Source organism: Hoplias malabaricus, chromosome 2, assembly GCF_029633855.1.
Source record: "Hoplias malabaricus isolate fHopMal1 chromosome 2, fHopMal1.hap1, whole genome shotgun sequence".
NCBI classification, from domain to species: Eukaryota; Metazoa; Chordata; class Actinopteri; order Characiformes; family Erythrinidae; genus Hoplias; species Hoplias malabaricus.
Window position 1 is genome coordinate 28346132 of NC_089801.1, and position 22857 is coordinate 28368988.

The 22857-nt window shown below is 38.4% G+C and overlaps 1 protein-coding gene across 1 annotated transcript; it reads left to right on the top strand.

The window, feature by feature from the left end:
- The first annotated feature begins 1816 nt into the window (after positions 1 to 1816).
- Positions 1817 to 22654, top strand: sapcd2 (suppressor APC domain containing 2). The gene is made up of 6 exons (XM_066660157.1): positions 1817 to 2793; positions 9077 to 9213; positions 16929 to 17075; positions 19092 to 19193; positions 19590 to 19703; positions 20398 to 22654. Exons 1-6 carry the CDS (start codon positions 2013 to 2015, stop codon positions 20524 to 20526), a joined length of 1410 nt encoding a protein of 469 aa, XP_066516254.1. The 5' UTR covers positions 1817 to 2012; the 3' UTR covers positions 20527 to 22654.
- The last annotated feature ends 203 nt before the right edge of the window (positions 22655 to 22857 follow it).

The window sequence follows — 22857 nt, forward strand, 5'->3', positions numbered from 1 at the left end:
TAATGCCATGACCCAGCACTCAAATCATTCTCTACTTGAAGTGAAACATGGCTGAAGGGAAAGACAAAGGCGAGAGAGAGGAGGAGGAAAACAATGTATGATTTAATTTTAGAAGTTCATCTCCATCCACTGTAGGAATGTGTGCTGGCATGCATGATTGCATGTGACAGTAAGAGAGACAATGCGAGAAGCGAGAGGTCTTGAAGCTGGACTGACCACTCAAGACAGTGGTCAGTACGGATTATTAATGTACTGCTAGCCCAGTGATTCTTCTGAAATCAAGGGTAATAACAGACATTTTGTCTTCTCTTTGCTGCCATTATACTTGGAACACTGCTGTTAGGATTTGAAATAAAAATTAGCAAGGTTGGGTATAATGTAAGATTCTACTTCTCTTGTTTTCCCAGAGTTCACTGCCTAAAGTGATTAAAAATATTCAAATGCCGAAAGAAATCTGTCATCACCGGACATAACAGTGACCAAAGCTCTAATGTAAAGCAATGGCATTGTCAGAGGGTCACTGTGCTTGTGGGTCTCAGTTATACGCAATGGCGGATATATGACTAGGAGAGACTTCATAAATCAATTGTGCAATTGTTTAATGAGCCTTCGTCTGACATGTGGCCCAGGATCTGTTTGCTTTTGGATTCTATAATATTTTCATTTATAATCAACCTGCAAATGCAGGTCACTTTGTTAGAAACGTATACTTGCTGTACAGTTACAATGTGCTGTTAGAGACTGGCCCATCTTTCATTGCCCATTTCATGTTAGTCATCCTCTGGTCGGCCGTTTTTTTTTAACAGACACTTTGTTATGAATGGTCTACTTACGTACCATCTGTCCAGCCGTGGCCCTGTGGTCAGAAACAGAGCAAAGATAAATGGGTTAGAGGAAAGGGAAGGGTGACATATTGTGCATGAAACAAATGGACTCCATTCTGTAATTGTACACCTTCAGTTACATACAAAGCTTTTAACATTCTTTGGTCAAATTTCATGTTTTCTAGGAATTTTAAGCAAATTGTTTCTAACTGTGGAATACCATCAAACACAATAAACCATAAATTATTAATTTTTACCTCCATTTTCCTGATGTTTCTTGTTTTCTGACATTATTTTGAAAATGTCAGCTGCCCTTTTTAGTTTTAAAGTGAAAATACTCATGGCACAGAGTGCATATTTGTTTCTCAGTGTTTTCTGTCTTATGAAAAAAAACCCAGATCCAAATTGTAATTGGACACTGTGAAAGGTATTCCTTCTGATATTTTAAATTTAGTGATTTTTATTTGAAGGGAAGTTTCTGATGGGGTTATATATTATATCATTAGAAGTTATACTTCACTGATAGGTGATATCGTTCCCTTTTCAACACACTAGGTGGCCAGTTTGGGGCCTGGGTGTTAGATTCAAATCTACTCGGATTACACAACCGTTACTGGGGGCTGATATTGATTAACCTGTTTCAACACTTGAATGATTGTGGTGCTGTTTAAACATTTGTTTTTCTTTACACAACTAGACCCTTCAAAATGGGGCCCCTTTGAAATATATATTATGTTTAGCAACACATTCCTGAGGAGTTATGGATGTATACTAAACCTGGCTCATATTCGTGAAGGTTTATTGGCTAACTGCTATTCAAATACATAAAGGACTCCAACTCAAAATCAGCGTTGCAGTGATTGTAACCAATCAGCATGAAGCGAATCTCTCCACGACCAATAAGAGCGCAGATGAACGGAACGGCGCAACGTTCCAAAAGGGCGGAGCGAGAGAGGGGGGCAAAAGAAAGTGTGGAGCAGAAGGAAAGTTATGCGGGAAGAGAGTGAGAGAATTTACAACAGGGTGAATGCAGGCGAGTGAGAAGGAGATTAGTAAACAAACATTGCCTCTGAATTAACCCGAGTTTAAGCTGCATTTTCAAGATTGTCTTTTTCTTTCTAAACTCAGCAATAAAAGGTCTAGCTTTGTTTTTATACTAACACATCCGCCGAAAAGCTGCTAACCACCATGGCTTTGACCGCGGACCCCAGCTGCAGACGGACCGGGTTGCGGGACTCTTGCGGGCCCACTGTCAGAAAGGACTCGGTTCAGAATAAAGCGGGCGGTTTGAAACTCAGCATGCAGCCGAAGGAAGCGGAATTCGCCACGGAGGGTTTACCCAAAGCCTTTCTGCACAGTTTGCGGACACTCTTCGACATCCTGGATGATGGCCGGCGGGGCTACGTGCACATCTCCGAGATTGAGAGCCGCTGGCAAGGCGCAGAGACACAAGACTTACCGGGCAGTGTTCTGGACAGTCTCCGGCGGGTGAGCCCTCCTCACGGCTGCCTGACCTTCGAGCGCTTCGTGGCGGGGCTCCGGTATTCCATGCTGAACCCAGAAAATGCTACCAAAGCGCACCACTCGAACCCACACTCGTACCCGAATGGCTCCACGGCGCAGCCTCAGGTCCTGCACTCATATAAAGGCGCGGCGACGCGGTCCTACGACGGAAAAGTTCGGCCACTCGGACCGAGCAACGGAGCCAACATCCACCCGCACAGCCGCGCCTCCTCTCTACAGAGCCGCAGCAGAGCCGAGGACAGCGGCTCTCTCCAACCCGCCTGTAGTAAACCCTCCTGCGCAGAGTCCTCCACGCACTGCAGCCTCAGGTACGGCAGCGGAGGATACGAGCGCAGCGGCCGGAGCGTGGAGCGCGCCGCAGCGACCAACAAACCACCACAGCCACAGGGACGAGTCCGGTCCATAGAGTCCCTGGCGCTCGAGTCCTCGTACCCACAGAAGCCCTGTGAGTAGCTTTGTTCACAGACTTATGTTATTCTGGTAAATTTAGGCCTGTAGTTGCGATTATAGTGAATCACAGGCTGGTTCTACAGTTACAGTTATTTGGGTGTTGTGGGGTGTAAGCAACTGACAGTGACACTAACAGATTCAAAATTACAGTTTCTGCTGTAATTTCAACCCATTTTTATTCATATTCTTTGTCCATTAATCCAGCATTGTTTATACTTAAATCAATCACATTGTGTTATTGGAGTTTTTTTAGTGCTTTTTTGGCTGTTTCATGAAATTTCTTTCACAAAGAGGAGACTGGTGAGTTTCATATTCATTGCAGGATGCTACAGATACAACAGAAGGGATTTAATTTCATGTGGGTTCAAGAAACAAAATACTGAAAAACTGTTACTAGCTTTGAATAATTTAAAGTCATTCTAATTCTAACCATATGCTAGAAGACTTATAAAAGACTCGTCTAACTGTCACATCTAAGGACGACATTTTAGCCATAGTCTCCTTCGTCATAGTTATTTGCCTAGGCTTTATAAAACAAAAACCCAGACACTTATTTTGAGCACTGATTTTATTTTATTTTATGTGCCAAAACTGCAAAACACTTGATTTTATTCCACCATTTGAAATTAGACATGGGCAGTGTAATCCCAGCATAATGCAGATTTCAATTTTAATTTCAAAGCTGGCAAAACTGCAGCATCGATCAATGCACTCTGAACACTCCCAGTCTAACGTTCGTCTGTGCACCAATAGAGTTAATGTATCCATTTGTGTTGTTTTCTTGGTATTGGAACATTTTAACCCAGAACTGTAAATATAACTCAACAGAAATGAAAAAAAACATTCAGTGATTCATGAGTCTTTCCACTGCCCAGCTGAAAGGAGCAGAGTAAAACATAATTTTTCTGACTTTTACACTGCTGTAATAGACAGGAACATTTCCCCCAAAGGTGTTCTAGATTTTTTTTTACTGCCAGGTACTTTCACTTAGAACCTGTGGTAAGGAGATGGTCTCCTCTGTTGTCACTGGAATACACTTAGTGATCCTTAGTAATAGGATAAGGCTACTTAGTAGGAGGTCAGATCTTTGCTGCTGCTAAGACTACACTGTTTGTTGCTTTTGTTTCCTCTGATCTGAGACCAGTTTGTAATATACCACTCCTGATCTCTGATCAGAAGAAAGCCCCAGTTGAAACTTGGCCCAGATCAGTAAGAAACTATTAGGTGTAACACCTGCAGTGGAAATTAGTGACACTTGCACAGATTTTAAGAGCTTGTTTGTGCTTGATGCTGTCTTTGTCTCTTTTCTAGGTCGCTTAAGCTGTTATGATCAGACAAATACGTTCAGTGAAGCAAGTGGTATTACCACACAGAGTCTAAGAATCAAATCAAATTGATAAAAAAAAATAGTTACACTCTTCTACTTTAAATATACCTTCAAGTGCAGACAGGAGTGTTCCAGGCCATCATGCAAAGTGGGATTCAGGTTTTTTTCTTGGCTGCAGACATTAACTGTATTAAATTAAAGCCATGTTACAGTTGCTGGTCGGGTGTGACTTAAAATTATAAGAGAATCTGCACTTCACAGCAAAAGGAAACAGCATATATATGTTTCAAAAAGAGATTTACCTTTCTATTTATTATAGCTATTGAGTTACTTTGATTTTTTTGGATGAGAAGTTTATTTATGAATGCAACCCTATCTATAAGAAAATTCAAAACCTGTATTGCATTTGCATGAAGCAACATGTCACACAGTCTATCAGTAATGTAAAACCGGGTATGTACTTGAGATCACAATAACAGGCCTCTAGCAGTCACTTGGCATAATCTAGCCTTTACATTTCTCAGAAGTCTCAAGTATATTAGATATAAGAAATGTATACGTTAACATACATTGAACTTCACCAGGTTTTTGAGTTCATTCCATGATAAAGAATGATGTACAGTTTGTGAATGCTTGGTATGTGATGTTCATGTGTCTGTCTGACAGGCAGAGCAGCTTTAGAACAGTAACATTCCAGACCCCAGCTGAATTAATGCCCTGCTGACTACAGGGCTCTCACGCTGCCAAAAAGCTGACCAATAGGAAGATACTAGCTAACCCATTAGATGCTAAGCTCTTCAGATGGCACTTTTACTTAAGACAGTGTGTACAGCTATACATAATTTTATACATTACACTGTTATATAAATATTCTATTATTATTATTATTATTAGTAGTAGTAGTAGTAGTAGTATTGACAGTATATTACAATATCCTAAAATTGCATTATGTGGTGACATTATTTATGTTTTTAAACTGCCAGTGTAGCTCATTGCATTAGAAATTCACACCTGTATTGTATATGATTCTTGAAAAGAAAGGAGTTTAGATTCCTAAGTAATAACATTTAAACTAGAATAACAGTATAATCACTGACTATGGCATTAGCTGTTTTTAAAAATGATCAGCCATACTGGAGGACACCAAAATGTGTTTGGAGAAAGGTCGTGGATTTAACTTGCTATGTTTCAGAACTTTACTTCATCCTAGAGGGAGACGGAGGCTAATCCTTAATCCCTGATAAGATTTGGACTTGTCTTGTTCTCACTAAAGTCTTTTTTGTTATTTTGCCTGTTCTGTGTTCCTCTCCGCTACAAATGTCTGGAACTGTAAGTGTGACATGGCCAGAGGCAGTCCCCAGCAACAGCGAACCCTGGCACTTACATCATAGGCAGGCAGGCATGCAGGGAGAGAAGCAGCAGATCAGGTCTGGGTGATGTAATTCCCATCAGTTCAGGCCCTGGATTTGTGCAGATTACTGCATGCTTGGTACTTGAGGTCTGAATAGCTGTGGAAGACTGCCCATCCTCGCATTTAGTGGAAACTGTGGTCCATGGCAGGGCTTGGGATTGTGTCCAATATGGCATTGAAAGTTCAGAGATCACCCTGGCACAAGAGACATGACCTGTTTAAAAACGTTGCCTCAGCTGTGAATTAATCCTCAGTATTATACAAAAAATTGCAACATTACGGTTAATCAGCAGAAAAAAAAAACTTCATCAAAAAATTTGCAGAATTTAAATGAAAAGACAAACTGGCTCAGTCCAGTATGCTTTGCTTTCTCTCTCTCTCTCTCTCTCTCTCTCTCTCTCTCTCTCTCTCTCTGCTCATGGCAGAGGCATTTGGAGTATTTTAGACAATAGAGAGAAATCCAAACATTTAAGAGCATGAACCAGAATTGAGGATATCGTTCTATTCCTGCTTCATAGGTGGGTAATATAGACTTATTTTTGCAGTTACGAATCACTTAAGGTGGAAATGTCTCCAGTCTCAGTGGCTAACTGCATTACAGAAAGTGCTACAAAACTAAACTTGAGTCATATATTATTTCCTAATGGTTAGAGGACCGGGCTCAGTACCGGAAAATTGCCAGTTCAATCCCCAAGACCTTGAGCAAGGCACTGAACCCACAACTACACCCTGCTCTGGATGTGTGTTTACAGCCCCTAGTGCACTAGTGTGTGTGTGTGTGTGTGTGTGCTCACTACCACAGATGGGTTAAATGCGGAAGACACATTTTGTTGTACATTGTACAATGACAAATAATTACACATTATCATTATCATAAGACGCTTAGCTTCTGAATGTAAACAACTAGAGAGAACTGCGAGTACCCAAAATTGTAGACATTCCCTTTAAGTTCTGGCTTATTAAGGAAACCTCTGTGACTTAAAAAATGTTTTACAAATGACATAAGTATCAAACAATGCAGCACAATTCCCCTGTCTAAACTGCCCTGTTCAGAATTACAGATTTTAACACCTGTTTCTTTAAATGAGAAGAAGCCATGACTGAGTTCTGTGTAAGAGCTGAGGAGTGAAGCTCTGATTTTTAACCATTTCATCTGGTTCTCTTTATTGCTCATTCTTGATTTCACCAAATCAGTACCATGTACCACATCAGTATGCTAACTGGCACTTTTACTTAAGACGGCATGTACACTCGGATCACACAGAACAGTGGTGAATAGGACTGAAAAGTTATCATTTCATTTATATAATTATATTATATTATTTATTACATTGTTATATAGATACTATTTTATTTATTTATATTATTAACAGTATATATTATTACACAACTCTTCAATGAATGATTTCAACACAAATTTCTTTAAATGAGAATGAGACATTGCTGAGTTCAGCGCAAGAGCTGAGGAGTGAGGAGTAGAAAGGAGTAGATTTTTAGTCATTTTCATCTGATTCTCTATTTTGCTCATTCTCAATTTCACCATATCAGTACACTAAATTCTCAGCCCTGGTTGTTTGTTGCGAGGTAATTCTAAAGTCTCTGCACACTATGTATAAGTAGTTCAAAATCCGAATGACATATTTGATCACATTTCCACTATTAAAACTGACTAGATTGCTTTGTTTTTCTTGGTGGTTTGGTAGGAGCTCCAGATTCCAAAATGAATCAATCACATGCATGTGTTATGTATTTATTTTAATATGCATTAAGTTGTAAGTTTTAACGCGTTTATCACGGCTTGTGAACTGCCATCATACAGATGAGTTAGACCAGTATGAAGCAATCAAACGTCTATTTGCCCTGACTTCACAGTCACTAACTTCTCATAAAGGCAACATAATACAGCAGACAAAAACCAGTTTATTTAAAAATGGAATTTAAATTGCAGTTGAAATCTTGTGCCAAGGTCATTATGATTATTTATTTTCCCCAAATATTTCAGCTCTTCTGTTGTTTATAATGGAGAATAAATTATTTTAGTTGGCTGCAATTACTGATATGTGATATACTTTTGCTTACAATGTTCCCAGAGATATCTTCCTTCACTGGAACTGACACAGACATTTAATACTGCTACAGTTTCACAGGAACGGACAGACAAGGGCTGGGCAGTAGAGCATGTCAGGGCATGTCTTCAAATGATACTTACCACTGTGAGATTAACAGGAATTGTGACAACATCACCCCAAGACTTACCTCTGTTTTGTAACATTTTAAAAGCCTTTTTAAATTGTTTTCAAGTGGAGGTGTTACTTTGGAATACTCACTCGCACCCAACACTCACACAAGTTAAACCATTTGTCTGGGATTAGCATTTACATTGTTAGGAATGTGTAGTGAATCCTTGGAGGTTGTATATTCACAGTGATTTTCTAAAGAAGGGTTCATGGGAATCCTTTGAAGATTCTAATAAAATGGTGAATGGTTTCTAATGGAGAGATTGTATATAGTCTGAACATGGATTAAAAAGGTAGCTTAATCAGTAACAAGGCTGCTGTCATATTTCATTGTTGCTTTGTTTATTTTGTAATGTTTAACTCTAGCCTCTATCTGTGTGAAAATTTGATTATTCATACAATCAGTGTTGAGTTATGCAGTAAATTTCTGCGCAGAGCACCATGCATCAATATAAACTGACCGTCCTAGTCTTGGTCCTAGATTTGCAGTTTATGCATACAGCTTTTGTAGTCCTTGACCTCTCAATCTCACCACTCAAATCCAACTCTGAGACATATATTCTGATAGGTGTATATCTGTCCTCTGTTCAGCTGGAAAGTGCAGAACATACCAGTCTGTCAAAATTCCTACATCTCTGAGTAGATTCCTTCCAGGACATAATGAGCTCACTTTCCCTCCCTCAGCTCAAAAGTAAACAGCAGCTCTCTTTCACTCCCCAACAGTTGAAATAACGTCCTTCGTGTTTTGTTTTCTTTTTCCACCCTGGTGTGTCCTCACATTCCTCTTTCCACTGATTTCATAAATATTTTGTCCTTTTGAATGTATTTGGTCTTTGAACTCCAAATTTAGCTAAATGTATTAAGCATAAAATCTATATAATCTATATACTTTTTATTTAATTTTATATTAAGCTGTTTTTCTTTATTGTTATTTCGTTATGAAAGTCCACAAAGTGAACCTTGATTTATAAAGTGTTACAAATATTTGTTGATCCATAATCTTATGACCAATTGAAATGACATTTATGGTGAAGTTTAGTTTCACACTTTGCAATAAAATATGGGTTTGCTTTATATGATTTACCTCTAATGATTCACTTTCCCTACAACAAGCTTTTCTTGTTTATGGAGCTCAGGACAAGATTAGCCCCCTCTTGTGGCCCTGAATGATATAACTAAGGAGATACTATCAACAATGTCCTTTCTCCTAAATAACATTGGCTGAATACTATTCTTAATACTTTACAAAGTTTTAAAAAATTATAAGTTTTAAGGGATTTCTTTCTTTCTCTCCCTTCCTCAGGTCCTCAGAGTGAGAGCACTGGCCTACCACGATCGCAGAGTGAGACGACTACAGGGTTTACAGCATCCAGAAGACATGGGAGAACCCGGGAGGAACAGAGACGACACACGATCACTAACGGAGTCGACTATGGAATGGTATGTTATAAAGAATGATATAAATATATAATAATACAATTTCATACTTTTTTTACGTGGCAGTTGGTATAGATGTAGAGCAGGTCCACTTGGACTTGTATTCCCGATTGAATTATATTTGCAAAGGTTGTAGGCTATGAAAATGATTAAGGTTAAGAAATTTGTCTTAAAATAATGTACTGCATTGCAGCGGTTTCTCTAATAGTACTGATTTAGGCTGCATGCTGGATTAATTTATGTGCACATACAATGTTCTGTAATGCTGGGGCAACTTTTATTATAATACAGAACTTAAACACCTCTGGGAGTGTCAGAAATTGCTATATGTATATTATTGCATTGGTTCAAGGTATCTGATGCTTGGCTTATATTTCACTTGTGTAATGTAGTTTTCAGATTGCATTCCTTTTTACAGGAAAATAAAAAATTTAGGAAGCATTTAACAAATGTTCCTATCCATGTTGTCTTATAGATTTGCCAGTTTTAAACCAAACAGGTTGGGATCCTGGAGCAGCAAATCCAAGAGTCAGTAAATAGGTTAGGTAGACCCTGTAGTCTCGGGGAAATTGTCAGAATGGTTTCGTCAGAAAAGAGTAGTAAAGAAGATATTACTGGTCATTGGCAGTTTGTTAGGATACATGAGTGATGGGGCCACAATAACTTGAAGAATCAGTCTGAATGTTGCAAATCCAAGTTCATTTTTACTTCAGTGTAATTGATGGTGGTGGGTAATGGAGAGGGGTCTGAGGCTAGCAGCAGTAGATGGAGGTGAGCAGCTGGTTTGGTGTGGACCACAGGAGAACACTTTCAATCTTCTATCAATGGGCAGCCATTTTCTCAGTAAAGAGAAGCAATTAGTTTGGTTGAATGCAGTAGAAGCACAGCATTGCAGAGCACATCATTCGAGTTTACCATGATTCCCCATGTCCATGAGTTCCTGAAACAATAACCTTAAACTTGAAGAAGATATTAGTTGCCAAAAGTGGAACAGACCAAGTGGGTTTTGAGCCTAAATGTAAAGATAGTGACTGTGTCTACGTCCCGAACACAGGCTGGAAGATTGTTCCAGAGCTGAGGGGCTTTGTAGGAGACAGCTTCCCCCACTGAATTCTTATGAATTCTAGGAACTAGTAACAAGCTGGCACCTTGGGATCTGAGTAATCTTGGTGGTACATACTGTGTGATGAGGTCTCGCAGGTATTCAGGAGTGAAACCATGCAGGGCTTTATACGTTAGTAAAAGAAATTTGCAATTAATACGGAATACCATGTATAAAACATTCTTCTTGAAAATATATTTTGATCATGACTTGTAATGACGCAAGATTTTCTCACATAGTGGGTTTATTTCTAGAAAACTATTATTGAATGATCTAATTTCACCACATTTGATATCACTGTTTCATGATATATAGCTGGTGTCAGGCTCACGTTGGAAGATGACAACAGTGGGAAGAGGCAGAAAGATTGCACCTTGCAGTCTGATGGGAGGTTAATGTCTCAATGACATGAATGATACCCAAGAGAATGAATCTCAACTCTGTAGTTTCCTGTAGCAGTTTTTGTCAGTACCGATCCTGGAGGTACCTTGTCCTGTATAACTTTTTTTACTTTTCCTGTGACTTATTTAACATATCAGCTATTTCCTTGTGTTCAATGAGTTTGTAATAGGAGGGAAATAACTAAAATATATTGAATGGAGGCTTCTTGCTTTAGGGGAAGAAGAAGGTTGTTTGATCAGTTTTGTGATGAGGTCACTGTATACATTATTTAAGGAGATGTCTACAGTAGCAGGGGGCGCAGTTCTCTCTGGGTTGTTTAGGTTTAGGATCTCTGCATTTTTTAAAGTGGAACATTATGTTTCAGAAGAAAAAAAAACCTTTTGACCTTGTCTGTAAATTTAATTCACTCTTTGAATTACCACAGAAACTCATTAGTAGCTCAAGTTGTTTAGTTTTGTGGCACTTTCTGTAATGCAATTAGCCGTCTCCTGAATTTGGAGACATTTCCAACTCAAGAGCAAATATAAGTCAATGTTACCCACCCATGGAGGAGGAATAGAGCAAGTGTGTGCTTTTGAATGTTTGGAGTTCTCTCCGTTGTTTAAAAATATCGACAGATGCCTTTTCTCTCCCAAGAGACAAAAGAGAGCGCCTAGCATACTGGACAGAGACCGTTTTTTTTTTTTTTTTACTCATTTACAAACACTGGGACTTTGTAAACACATCAGACGGGTCTCCAGCACGCAAACAGACTGGAGAACTAGTGAATGGTGAGGAAAAACATTAATTTTTTTAATTACAATAGTGAATGTCACCTTTTTTAAGGTGTGTGTGTGTCTCTGGGATAAAAGCTAATTTTGTCACCGGCTCTGTCAATCTATCATGGTGAATAAGTGAAGGCAGATGACAGATGCCCTGTCACAAGGCTGGACACCACTGTCGAATGAGGTGGTAAAACCTTCAAGCCCTCAGACAGGATTGCATTAGAAACATTTGCTACTGTGATAAATATAACTAGATAGACTGAATAGTATTTCAAAATGAGCACAGTTTGCTGTTCTTTGGGCCTGAGCTCGTCTCAGATGGTCCAAAAATTTGCCACATCAGCTTATTTTTAAAAAACACTGACTCTTTTAACATGCAGGTAAACACTGAGTGTGTTTACATGCTTTTAATTATCTGATAACTGCATAAAATCATTAGATTTTGTGTGTAATCTGATCAATGTGTTTACATGCACTTGGGTAGTCAGATAGTAATCCAGTCCAGCAATAATCTGATTTCTGCTTGGCAACAGCCTATAGTATCACAGATATATATGACAAATTTCAGCTGTGGCTTTTTGTTAACATGCACCCATTTTACATGCAAATTTGGATCTTCTTTTTTTATGATTAATAATATTATGCAGTGCTTCTTATTGTTTTATCTACACTGCTGCTGAGGCACAGACAAGCTTTTTTTAAACGGCCATCTGTTCTTAGGCGCAGTGTCTGTCCCTCTGCTACCGACAGAGACCCAAGCTGTTGGTACTTAATGAAATTTCAGATACATAATGGTGAGAGAACTTCTAAATGTGTGTCTGGTTACATTTTAATGTGTGCAAAGAGAGAAATCCAAAAGAAAAATGGTGTGAGTATACATCTACTGAGAACTAAAATCCATCTCTCTGAAACGGATCTCTTAAACTGATTTCTGGACCTTACTCCAATCTCAGAGGTCAGAGTATGCTATTTAGATGACCACATGAATGATCAGAAAACTGCAAAAATCCAGTTGGATTATTAAGTGCATATAAATGCACTCATTGTATTGAAGCAAGAGACCTCCAGACTGTTATCAGTAAAAGGAATAATGTGTAATCTACCGGTGTAATGTGTTTACATAGACCAGAACCTGTAAATGGGGTAAAAAAAAAAAAAGGTCTCAGCCCAGCATGCTAGGCTTTCTCTCTGCTCACTGCAGAGGAACGGCATCTTGGGGTATTTGAAGACCTCTATACATTGGAAAGCATGAACTGAGATGTGGATATTTCTCTATTCCTGCTCCATAGGTGAGTAATACTGAATTATTTTTGTTGTAGGTGGAACTGACGGGAGAAATTCAGGAGAACGCTAATTGCATGAAAGCAAACAGAGACCGAAAGTGCTAACCAAAGTGATAATATACACATACCCATTTCCCTACATTTGTAGATGTTGCCTTTTAAGTGAAGATTCCTGAGCCTTTTACCCACTGTAATACGAGCAGTAAAAATAACCCAGGTTATAACCCCAGGGGGATGTAGCTCAGTGGTAGAGTGCATGTTTCGCATGTATGAGGTCCCAGGTTCAATCCTTAGCATCTCCACCACCTTTGGGGGACAGCTGTGGCCTTGAAGTTACAGAAGTGAGCTTGAGGCTGGAGGGTCACCGGTTCAATTCCTGGGACCAGTGAGAAGAAATTAATTCATGGCTGAAGTGCATTTGAGCAAGGCACCTAACCCTCAAAGAATTTTTTGCAGGGTTTATAGGCTGTTCTCAAAACAGTTGTGACTGTCTAAAATCTACAGTAGCACTCCTCTGCACGATTCTCTGACAGCAACATGTGAAATGAGCAGCCACACCCATCTTCGTTATTTATTATCCAGTGTGAATATAACATGACGTTCTGTGGTAAAATGACATTACTCCAGCTCCCCACCTAAAACGAATCCCACCCGAAAAGGGCTTAAGTTTTATAAAGTCATTAAACCTTATTCCTTTGATGGTGTAGGCTGAATGTTCTAGTTAAACTGGACCCAAAATAACCCACCCTGGAGTGTGAAGTATTGGCTGCCAGCACTGTGCACTCTCCATAAACATAGCCTACCCCTCCCCTCTTTTCACTCTGTTTTTCCCAGCTCCCTGTCCCCTCCCTCTCTCTGCATTTCATCCCTCCCCTTGACCATTCTGTTGTCCTACTCTCAACACTCATTCTTTTCTCTCTCAATTTTCCCTTCCCCTATCTCTCCCTCTCTCTCTCTCTCCCCCTCTCTATTCCCTACGCTTGCTTCTCTCCCTGTCTTTCCTTTTCCCTGTTGCGCACTACTCGTGTCTTCCTGGAGCTTTCCAGTGGAACTTGCTAGCATCTCCCCCCCACCCCATTCCCCGCTACCCTCCTCCCCCTTTCCCCCGTCCCTGTCCCCATGGTGGTGAGCCGGCTTGGGCCCCGGGGCCTGGAAGCTAGGGAGCCGCTGGGACCAGCCAGTCCAGCCTGGAGTGCTGTCTGGGCAGCTTACACCACTGTCTTCATCCCTCTCAGCAGCAGCCTCTACTCCAGCAAGGCCTTGCATTTTTTTTTCTGGGTGAGTGAATAAGCAAAGGAGTGGGCGAGGAAGAGGCGGAAAGATGAAGAGAAGGGTTTGGCAGTATAAGGTATAGAATAAAGATTCTGATTTCTGTTAGTGATGGGCACCGTAGTGTGTTGACGATGGATTGTAAAAACTAACTTGGGCAACCTTAAGTAACCTTGCTGCCATAAGTGTTTGGTTTCAGTCCTATAAGTTTACGGAACATATCACACACTGTTATTGTTGTTAACTCATTCTTACTGTATATATTAGATATTCAGCCAATCTGAATATTTAAGGAAGCCTGTTTACTTAGCTTAAGTAAGTTAAATTGTATAATGTTTACAAAGATGTATTCACGTTGCTCAGAAATATTGTATTATATGTTTTGTAGTTTTAGCAGCAGTGATAGATGAGCTGGATTGCTGGATACATTAAAATTTTGAAAAGGATTTTGAAATACTTGTTAAAATGTAAGTTTAATTTCTCAAAATCTGGTTTCAGTCTGGTTAAAGTTTAAGCCTAAAGAGTTACTTTGTAAGATCCCTTGGTGTAATTGTATGGACAGCAGATGGGTCCAGTCTAAACTTGTGTTACATTATCATTATCAAGGTTAATATAAATTCAGTATATTTCTCCTATAATTTTAGAAAATACCACAAATTGAATTAGATTTTATATTTGGGTGTCAATGTGCATGTTCAGGTTGCTAAGGAATGGTTAAACCTGCAGCTTAATGTCTGTTGGCATGTTGATTATTAACCTATAATGTGCCAGACTGTATTGTGGATGATTTGCACAGTATTATTCTTCACTGCAGTAGCAAAAGTGGTTGGATTTGACCAAAACCCAATAACACATATGTTTCTTCTTTCTGCTACTACTCTGACAGTTTAGTCTAGACTAAAAACACATTGTGAATGTTTATATAGCACGTTCACCGCCTCAAGTACTTTTATTTTCAAGTAGCACTAGCACTCAAGGGCTTTTTTATTCTAGCTGCCTTAATAACTGGAGCCAGTGTCGCTTCAGTCCCAATACTGTCAGGTGATGTCATTGTCTGTCAGGTGATGTCATTGTCTACCATGCAGTGTCACTTTAACTCTGTGTTTGGCTCATGTTCCCTGCATCAGTATTGGCTGCACTGTTGCCTGAATTACTGCCCCCCCCTGTTCATTCTTTTCAAAGAGGATTTACCCTCTCTGTGGCCCACCACACAAACACACAGCCTGACACTTTGGAACATGCCTCATTCCAACTACAAAAAAAACCCTCCCCACACCCCTTTCTTTAGTTTGTGTTTGTCTCTCTCTCTCTCTCTCTTTTCTGCTTTTATAGTGTCCCTCCTCTTCATGGGACACCCATTCAAATAAGAAATTAGCACCTTCATTTAGTATGCATTTGCAAAACACAGCCAGACTTAACATGTCTCTGGTTAAAAGATCTCTGTGTGATATTCAGACATAGATTCCTTGGCTGTACTCATGAGTTATGCCCTTACAATAATCAAAGTGACATTGAATAATCATTGAATATTATTAATGTGTGTGTGTGTGTATGTATATATTTATATATATATATATATATATATATATATATATATATATATATATATATATATATATATATATTTTTTTTTTTTTTTTTTGTATAAACATACAGTTCCCAGTTAGCACAGCCAGCTGCATGTTGCAGGCGTGTATACTCATGCTATATATATATATATATAAATTTAATATGTTCATAGTTTCTCTTAAATAAACACAGCCAATATATAAACCATGCCAAATGCAGAACTGTTCTCACTTTGCGCCCAGTGATTCTGGGTAGGCTCCCGACCCACCGTGACCCTGAACTGGATAAGTGGTAACAGACAATGAATGAATGAACATGCGAACTGAAAACATTGTTTCCCACTGTTCTAAGACTTCTAATGGATTAAGTACAATATGCTTACAGTTCAGCACTTGGAAGTGTTAATTTATTATTATTTTTAAATCTTCTTTTTAATCTTTTTACTCTTTCTACTTCTTTAAATGCTTGAGGTGGTAATGCACTTAAGAATGTTTCATTGTCACAAGACATAGATATCATTACTTTTTTGTGGTAAGAAATGTAAATGTAGATGTATGCTGAACATTTGGTGTATTCAGTCTACATTTTTAGAAGGATGTCTTTCCTTTATCACAGTGTGACATAATGTTAATATTGTGATAAATATAGAGATTGATCAATATAGAAAAGCTTATAGTGATAACATTTTGGCCAAATCACCCAGCTCTGCTTGAAAGCCGTTGTGCAAACTTGCACGGGCAGTGATATCAGGACTATATTTAAATGGTTTGAAAAAAAAAAACATGTATTTTAAACAGATATTTGTTGTATTTGTCCCTGGAAGTAGAACTACTGAAATGTTACATTTCTGTGTAATGTTAATCAAAAAGATATTATCAATGTTTGTGTATTTGCAGTGCCATTGATATTGGCCTCAGCAGATTTGTACATAAACAGTACTGGATATTGACACTAGTCCATAATTTCTAAATTGGTGTATCCCATCTTTCATAATAAGAAAAATAAGTACAAATTAAAATACACCTATGTTATTAATATAGGGTGAGTCAAAAGTAGCAGGACACCCATTTATCTGAATACCCCAACAAGTATTCATGGGTGTGGGGGTCTATCTTTAAAGCTATGTCCAGAATAAGGCCACCATCTTGAATGCCGCCATACTGGGTCAAGGCAAGTTTTTCCAATGGGAAGGTGGTCATGTAGCATGTCAAAGAAATAAACGGGTGTCACCCTGTACATTCTGCTTTGATTTCATTTTAGGGAGAGTTCAGGTACCGCAACTTTACCAGATTAATGAAATACTTGATTCTGTGCTGCTGTCACCCACAGCTGAAGCAGATGAAGGAGCTTGAGCAGGAGAAGGACTCTCTCTTGGCTGGGTTGGATGTAGTGGACAGGGCCAGAGACTGGTACCAGAGCCAAATTCACAATGTCACTGAAAGACAGAGGCTGGTTGGACAGAGTGGCCACTGCACTGTGAGTATAGTATATGCATACTCTCATCTGCAGATATTCTGAGCCCTGGTCAAATGACATGTTTGTATATTTTTCTAAGTGAAAATATGTTAATACATACTCTACAGGAAAAAAAACCTTGGCATTATACAATTGTAGTGTTCAGTTCTGTTTTACATAACATTTGCACCGGCCACTTTTTTTTTTATAATAGTTCAAAAGTGTGATTAAACATTAATTGTGAATTACAGTGTGCAGAAGTGTGTACTCTGGAGTTTCAGTATAAGTCAATGTAAAATACAGGTGTATCTCAAGAATATATATTAGAATATCATCAAAAAAAATTATTTTCTGTAATTTAGTTCAAAAAGTGAAACTCGTATATATTATATAGATTCATTACAAACAGAATGATCTATTTCAGGTGTTTATTTCTTTTAATGTTAATGATTATGGATTACAGACAATGAAAACCCAAAATTAATTATCACAGAAAGGCAGAATAATCAACACAAAACACCTGCAAAGGTTTCTTTAAAAATGGTTCCTTTTAAAATGGTTCAGTAGACTACACAATCATGGGGAAGACCACCGACTTGACAGATGTCCAGAAGGCAGTTATTGACACCCTCCTGCTCTATATCCAAGCAAATTAATGGAAAGGTGAGTGGAAGGAAAAGCTGTGGTAGGAAAAGTAACAAGCAACAGGGATAACCACAGCCTTGAAAGGACTGTCAAGAAAAGGCCATTCAAAAATGGGCATGGACTGCTGCTGGAGACAGTTCGTCCAGAGCCAACACACATAGATGTATCCAGGACATGGGCTACAATTGGCAGAAGAGTGCTTGAGGTCTAGTATGAAGATTCCACAATCAGTGATGGTCTGGGGAGCCATGTCATCTGCTGGTGTTGGGCCAGTGTGTTATATCAAGTCCAAAGTCAGCGCAGCCATCTACCAGGAAATTTTAGAGCACTTCATGCTTCCCACTGCTGACAAGCTTTATGGAGATGCCGATTTCATTTTCCAGCAGGGCTTTTACTTAAACTGTACCAATGCCTGACTTAACTCACCTGATCTAAACCCCATAGATTATCTATGAGGTATTGTCAAGAGGAAGATGAAACACAGTGTAGACGAACTGAAGGCCGCTATCAAAAGCAACCTGGGCTTCCAAAAACACCTCAGCAGCGTAGCAGGCTCATAGCTGCACTAATGGAGTAATACAAGCCCCGACCAAGTATTGAGTGCATATACTGTACATACTTTTCAGTAGGCCAACATTTCTGTTTTAAAAATCATTTTTAAAATTGGTCTTCTATAAAATTCAAATTTTCCGAGAGAATGACTTTTGGGTTTTTATTGGCTGTAAGCCATAATCATCAACAAAAGAAATAAAGGCTTGAAATTGATCACTCTGTTTTTAATGAATCTATATAATATGAAAGTTTCACTTTGTGATTTGAATTACTGAAATAAATTTACTTCTTGATGATATTCCAGTTTGTTGAGATACACTTGTAATGTTATTCCAACATTTTTAAAGGCTTCTTTTGGTCTGTTCCTCATCACATTTTCTCACAATATAAAGGACAGATAGTAGAGATATACTAATAGTAGAGATACAAAGTTTTGTTTAAACAGCAACTATATAAGCTGTGTAGCAAAAAACATGGTCAAAGAATGATTAATATTAAAGCACAATTACAGTAGATATAAAGTCAGTACCCCTGTTAAAATGGCATTTTCATGTAAAAGAATTTAACTATTATAATAGATCATTTTTGATTTATTTTCAATTTTAATATCTATAATTTGTGATATTCTCAAACAACATTTTTGGAAGTTATGTTTGTACAATTAACAACTATGTAGTCAGCGGATCTGATAAAATTGCCAATGATAGTAGAAACAAGGATGCAATGTTAAGGTTGCTCAGTGTATATTTAATGTGTTTATATGTACAGTGTACTCCTGAATGTTCATACTTCTAGACAATTCTTTATTTGTTGCTTATGTGTTTCTCTTTGTGTTACTAGGATTTTCTGACAGAATCCAGTCAAAGTCGTCTGAATGTCCTTTTACCCAAACTGCAGGAAGTCAACCGCTGTCTTAACGATCTGATATCATGCTCTGGAATGGTTAGTCTATCACGTCTTTATGTCTAACACTCTCTGACTGTGTTCACAACATATTAGATTTTGGCAAGGCCAACAATAGACAGTTGGACGAATGACTGGTTTTCTCTTAAATGGTGGATGAAGATGTTACTAATGAGGAAGTCATTTCTGGATGGTTATGCAATAATGGCTCTCTTTTTCCCAGACGGAATGCATACCTAAAATATAGCTCCCAAATTCATAGTAAAAAAGATGTCTGTGCATGGGAAAATAAGTCTTTTCCACATTAAGCTGCCCATATTTGGCCAAAAAGTGCTTCTTTTAAATATGCAGTGAATATAACTGTGCCATTTATCAAGACTAATTTAGAAAAAGAACATAATCTCTTTATCCCTGTTTTTTTTTCCTTTGTCTCAGTCATTTCCATCTCCAAGCTCACAAACTTCTTCCATCTCCCCGAGTGTCCAGCTTGTCCCAGCCCCTCCACAGGCCATCCAGAGACTGAAGGACCAGAATCGCCTTCTCACACAGGTACACATCAGTGTGTAGAAAATAGAGTAAACATATTTATTAGTATCATTTTGTTTGTTTGAAAGTGCAACTAACATGAGGTTAAAAAAATTGTTTTGGGAACTGAGGAGGCCAATGGTAAATATAAAATGTCCTATTTTTGCTTGTTAAAGTATTTCTGCTGCTCAACAGCTCAGGGTCTCTGTTATAGTGTTTTTCTTTTCATAAAACACCAGTTATTTGCAATGGGTAACAGATCTGGACTAATTTTGCACCCACTCTTTGAATAAGGAGCTGTGCTGTTGTAATCCTACAGAATGTGTTTTGGCCATTTCTTGCTGAAATAAGCAATGCATTCCCTGAATAAGAGAAGGTCTAGAGGGCAGCTCCAAACCTGTATATATTGTTCAGCATTAACGGTGCCATCACAGATGTGCAAGTCACCCATGTTATGTGCACTAATGTACCCCCATACCATTATGGATGCTGGCTGTTGAACTTTGCATATAGAAATTTCTCTGGATTGTGCTGTTTTCCAATACAGGTTTTAAATGATTTGCACATCATTGCACTCAGTTTCATTAATATTAAACCCAGTTCCCCAACATATCTGGAAATGGGGTTTATAAATTGACATTACACATTTAGATGGGAGTGAAAAATGCTGTATCTAAACATAACTAACATCTCTCTTGTGTTCTCTCTGGTGCCTCAGGAGGTGACAGAGAAGAGTGAGCGCATTACCCAGCTGGAGCAGGAGAAATCCGCTCTGATTAAGCAGCTGTTCGAAGCACGAGCTCGTAGTGCTCATGACAGCAGTGCCCTCGACTCAACCTTCATTTGAGAAGGGCACCTTTTTATCAACATCTGACCATAAAGCACACCAAGCCCAACGACTGTTCTGCCTTCAAAGGACTGCAACCACTCCACAACCTCTATACACAACATTTATTGGACCTTGACAACTCCCGACCATGATTAAATGACTGTGTCTCTCTCTCTCTCTCTCCCCAATGGTGATATTCCCAAGTGTATTTGAAGAGGACATCATCTTAAGTGAGATTAAAAATTAAGTTTATTAACACTTTAACTAGTGTCAAAGGAATTTATGTAAAAACAAAGAAAATACAGAATTGGTGACTGGGCACAAAATGCATTTACCTTACAATGAACCAAACATCTTTTGCACCCTTATGGACTTTTTTCCTGCATGGACATGAATACTACAAAATAACCGACTCAATTTACATCCTATACTTAACACACAATGGGCAAATGCCAATACCGTATGAGTGTTCTCAAATTGTGGCTGTGGGCAAGATGAACTTACACATTTCATTAATTCATTCATGTGTCTTGAGGACTGTTAAAATCTAATCTTGGATTTTGGACTAGATCTTCACCAAGTACCAACATTTTGTTTGACCATAAGGATTCCAAACACTCCAAAAAATTGATCAAACATCCCTGAAGAACGACGAAGAATAAAAATTACGAATTTCAGAACATAAATGAACAGTGGACTACTAGCACAACTTTGCAGTCGCAAATGGCAAATGACTCTTCACCCTTTGCTGCCATTCAAATATGAATCCTCAGACCATACTTGACAGAGTTTCATACGCTCAGACTGATATTTGATTCTCAATTCCTAAAATGTTCATTTTCTTGCAGAACCCTTACATCTCGTTATTGACAACGTAACATTTCCATCTACTACACATCAGCCATTCTGTTCAGCACAATGTAATTCAGCTGCTCCTACAAACTGACTTGATTTGTTACTTTTTAATCTTGGGAGATTTGACCCAGACTACAGAGAACTCTAGTTGTGAACAAGTTTTTTGGGTTTTTTTTTTTGTGATTAATTTCAAGAGTGACAGTAACGTCTATATGATTTTTTTTTTGCAAGTTTCTGAAGGTGACAAAACTGATCTTTGGTATGTGGTTTCCTTAATGGTTTCTAACAGTCAGTTTGTCCAGGTTCAAACGCTAAGGATATTAAGGAAGGTTAATGTTTTGTAATTTAGAACTAGCAGTTGGAGGAGTCTGTGTCAGACCTGTACAAATTTGGGTAGATGTGGTTAACACAGAACAGATCTTAGTCTTGGGAAACACATGGATGCAAGAAAATTATTTTATAGAATAGAAGCTCAAGAAAAATGAGGCCAAATGAACTGAAAGCCAGCTCTATGGCCAAATGGAACTAATGCTGAAGAGGTAGAGAATTGAGGCAGGAAGGATGTTTTGCATGTGGAAGAGCCTTTGAGCTTGATCATGGAGGTATTCTGATAACTACTCGAAGTGACAGTTCCAGATGTTACATTATTGGCATACTTCCATGGTCCATTTAAAAAATGAGATCACCTCCAATTCAGTTAGGGATTTAGAAGAAAATGCATATTACATGGTCAAGAGGTTTACCACCTTGAGCTGGTCATGTTAAAATACACTTGTGTGGTCTTTGAGAGTGTTACAAATCGTAATTGGAATATTACATACATGCACTAAAGGTTGTTGCTTCTCCTTTTTAACCCCATTATCCTTGACTTCACCTAATAATAAAACACTTTATTTTGTCTGTGTGTTTCACAGTTGGGAATGACACTGTTCTATCAGGTATAAAAGAGACCTCGTGATTTAAATTACAGGTTAAACAACGTGGAGTGTTGTGAAATATTTACCTCCTTTGGATTTTTACGTGTTGCACTTAATATTTCAAATGTTTACAAAAATATAGTTTATGAATCCTGCCAAAAATGGCTGACACCTACCAAAATTCCTTATTCAAGTAGCCATAAAAGAATCCAGATGAACTGCCTAGAAACTACAGGTCTTGCCTCTAGTCTCTGTTCAATGAAAGCTGTGTCTTCATATTTGTCCATTTAAAGATATATATATATATATTTGAATGATTTTTCTTGTAGTATCTAAAATTTTAAACTTTTTCACAAAAATCAACCAACATTTATTATATTGCCACTGTCCAATTAAAACATTTATCTCAATTTTTTGCCGATTTTTAGTTTACTACATCATTTGTACTATATCAACACAGCATCTGTCCTTTAGATTGTGTGAAACATTCATGATGAATAGACCAATAGAAATGGGTGATGGGTGCGAGGAGTTAGGTGTGTTTTCCCAGTGTCTGTACGTTTCCTCTGGGTACTCC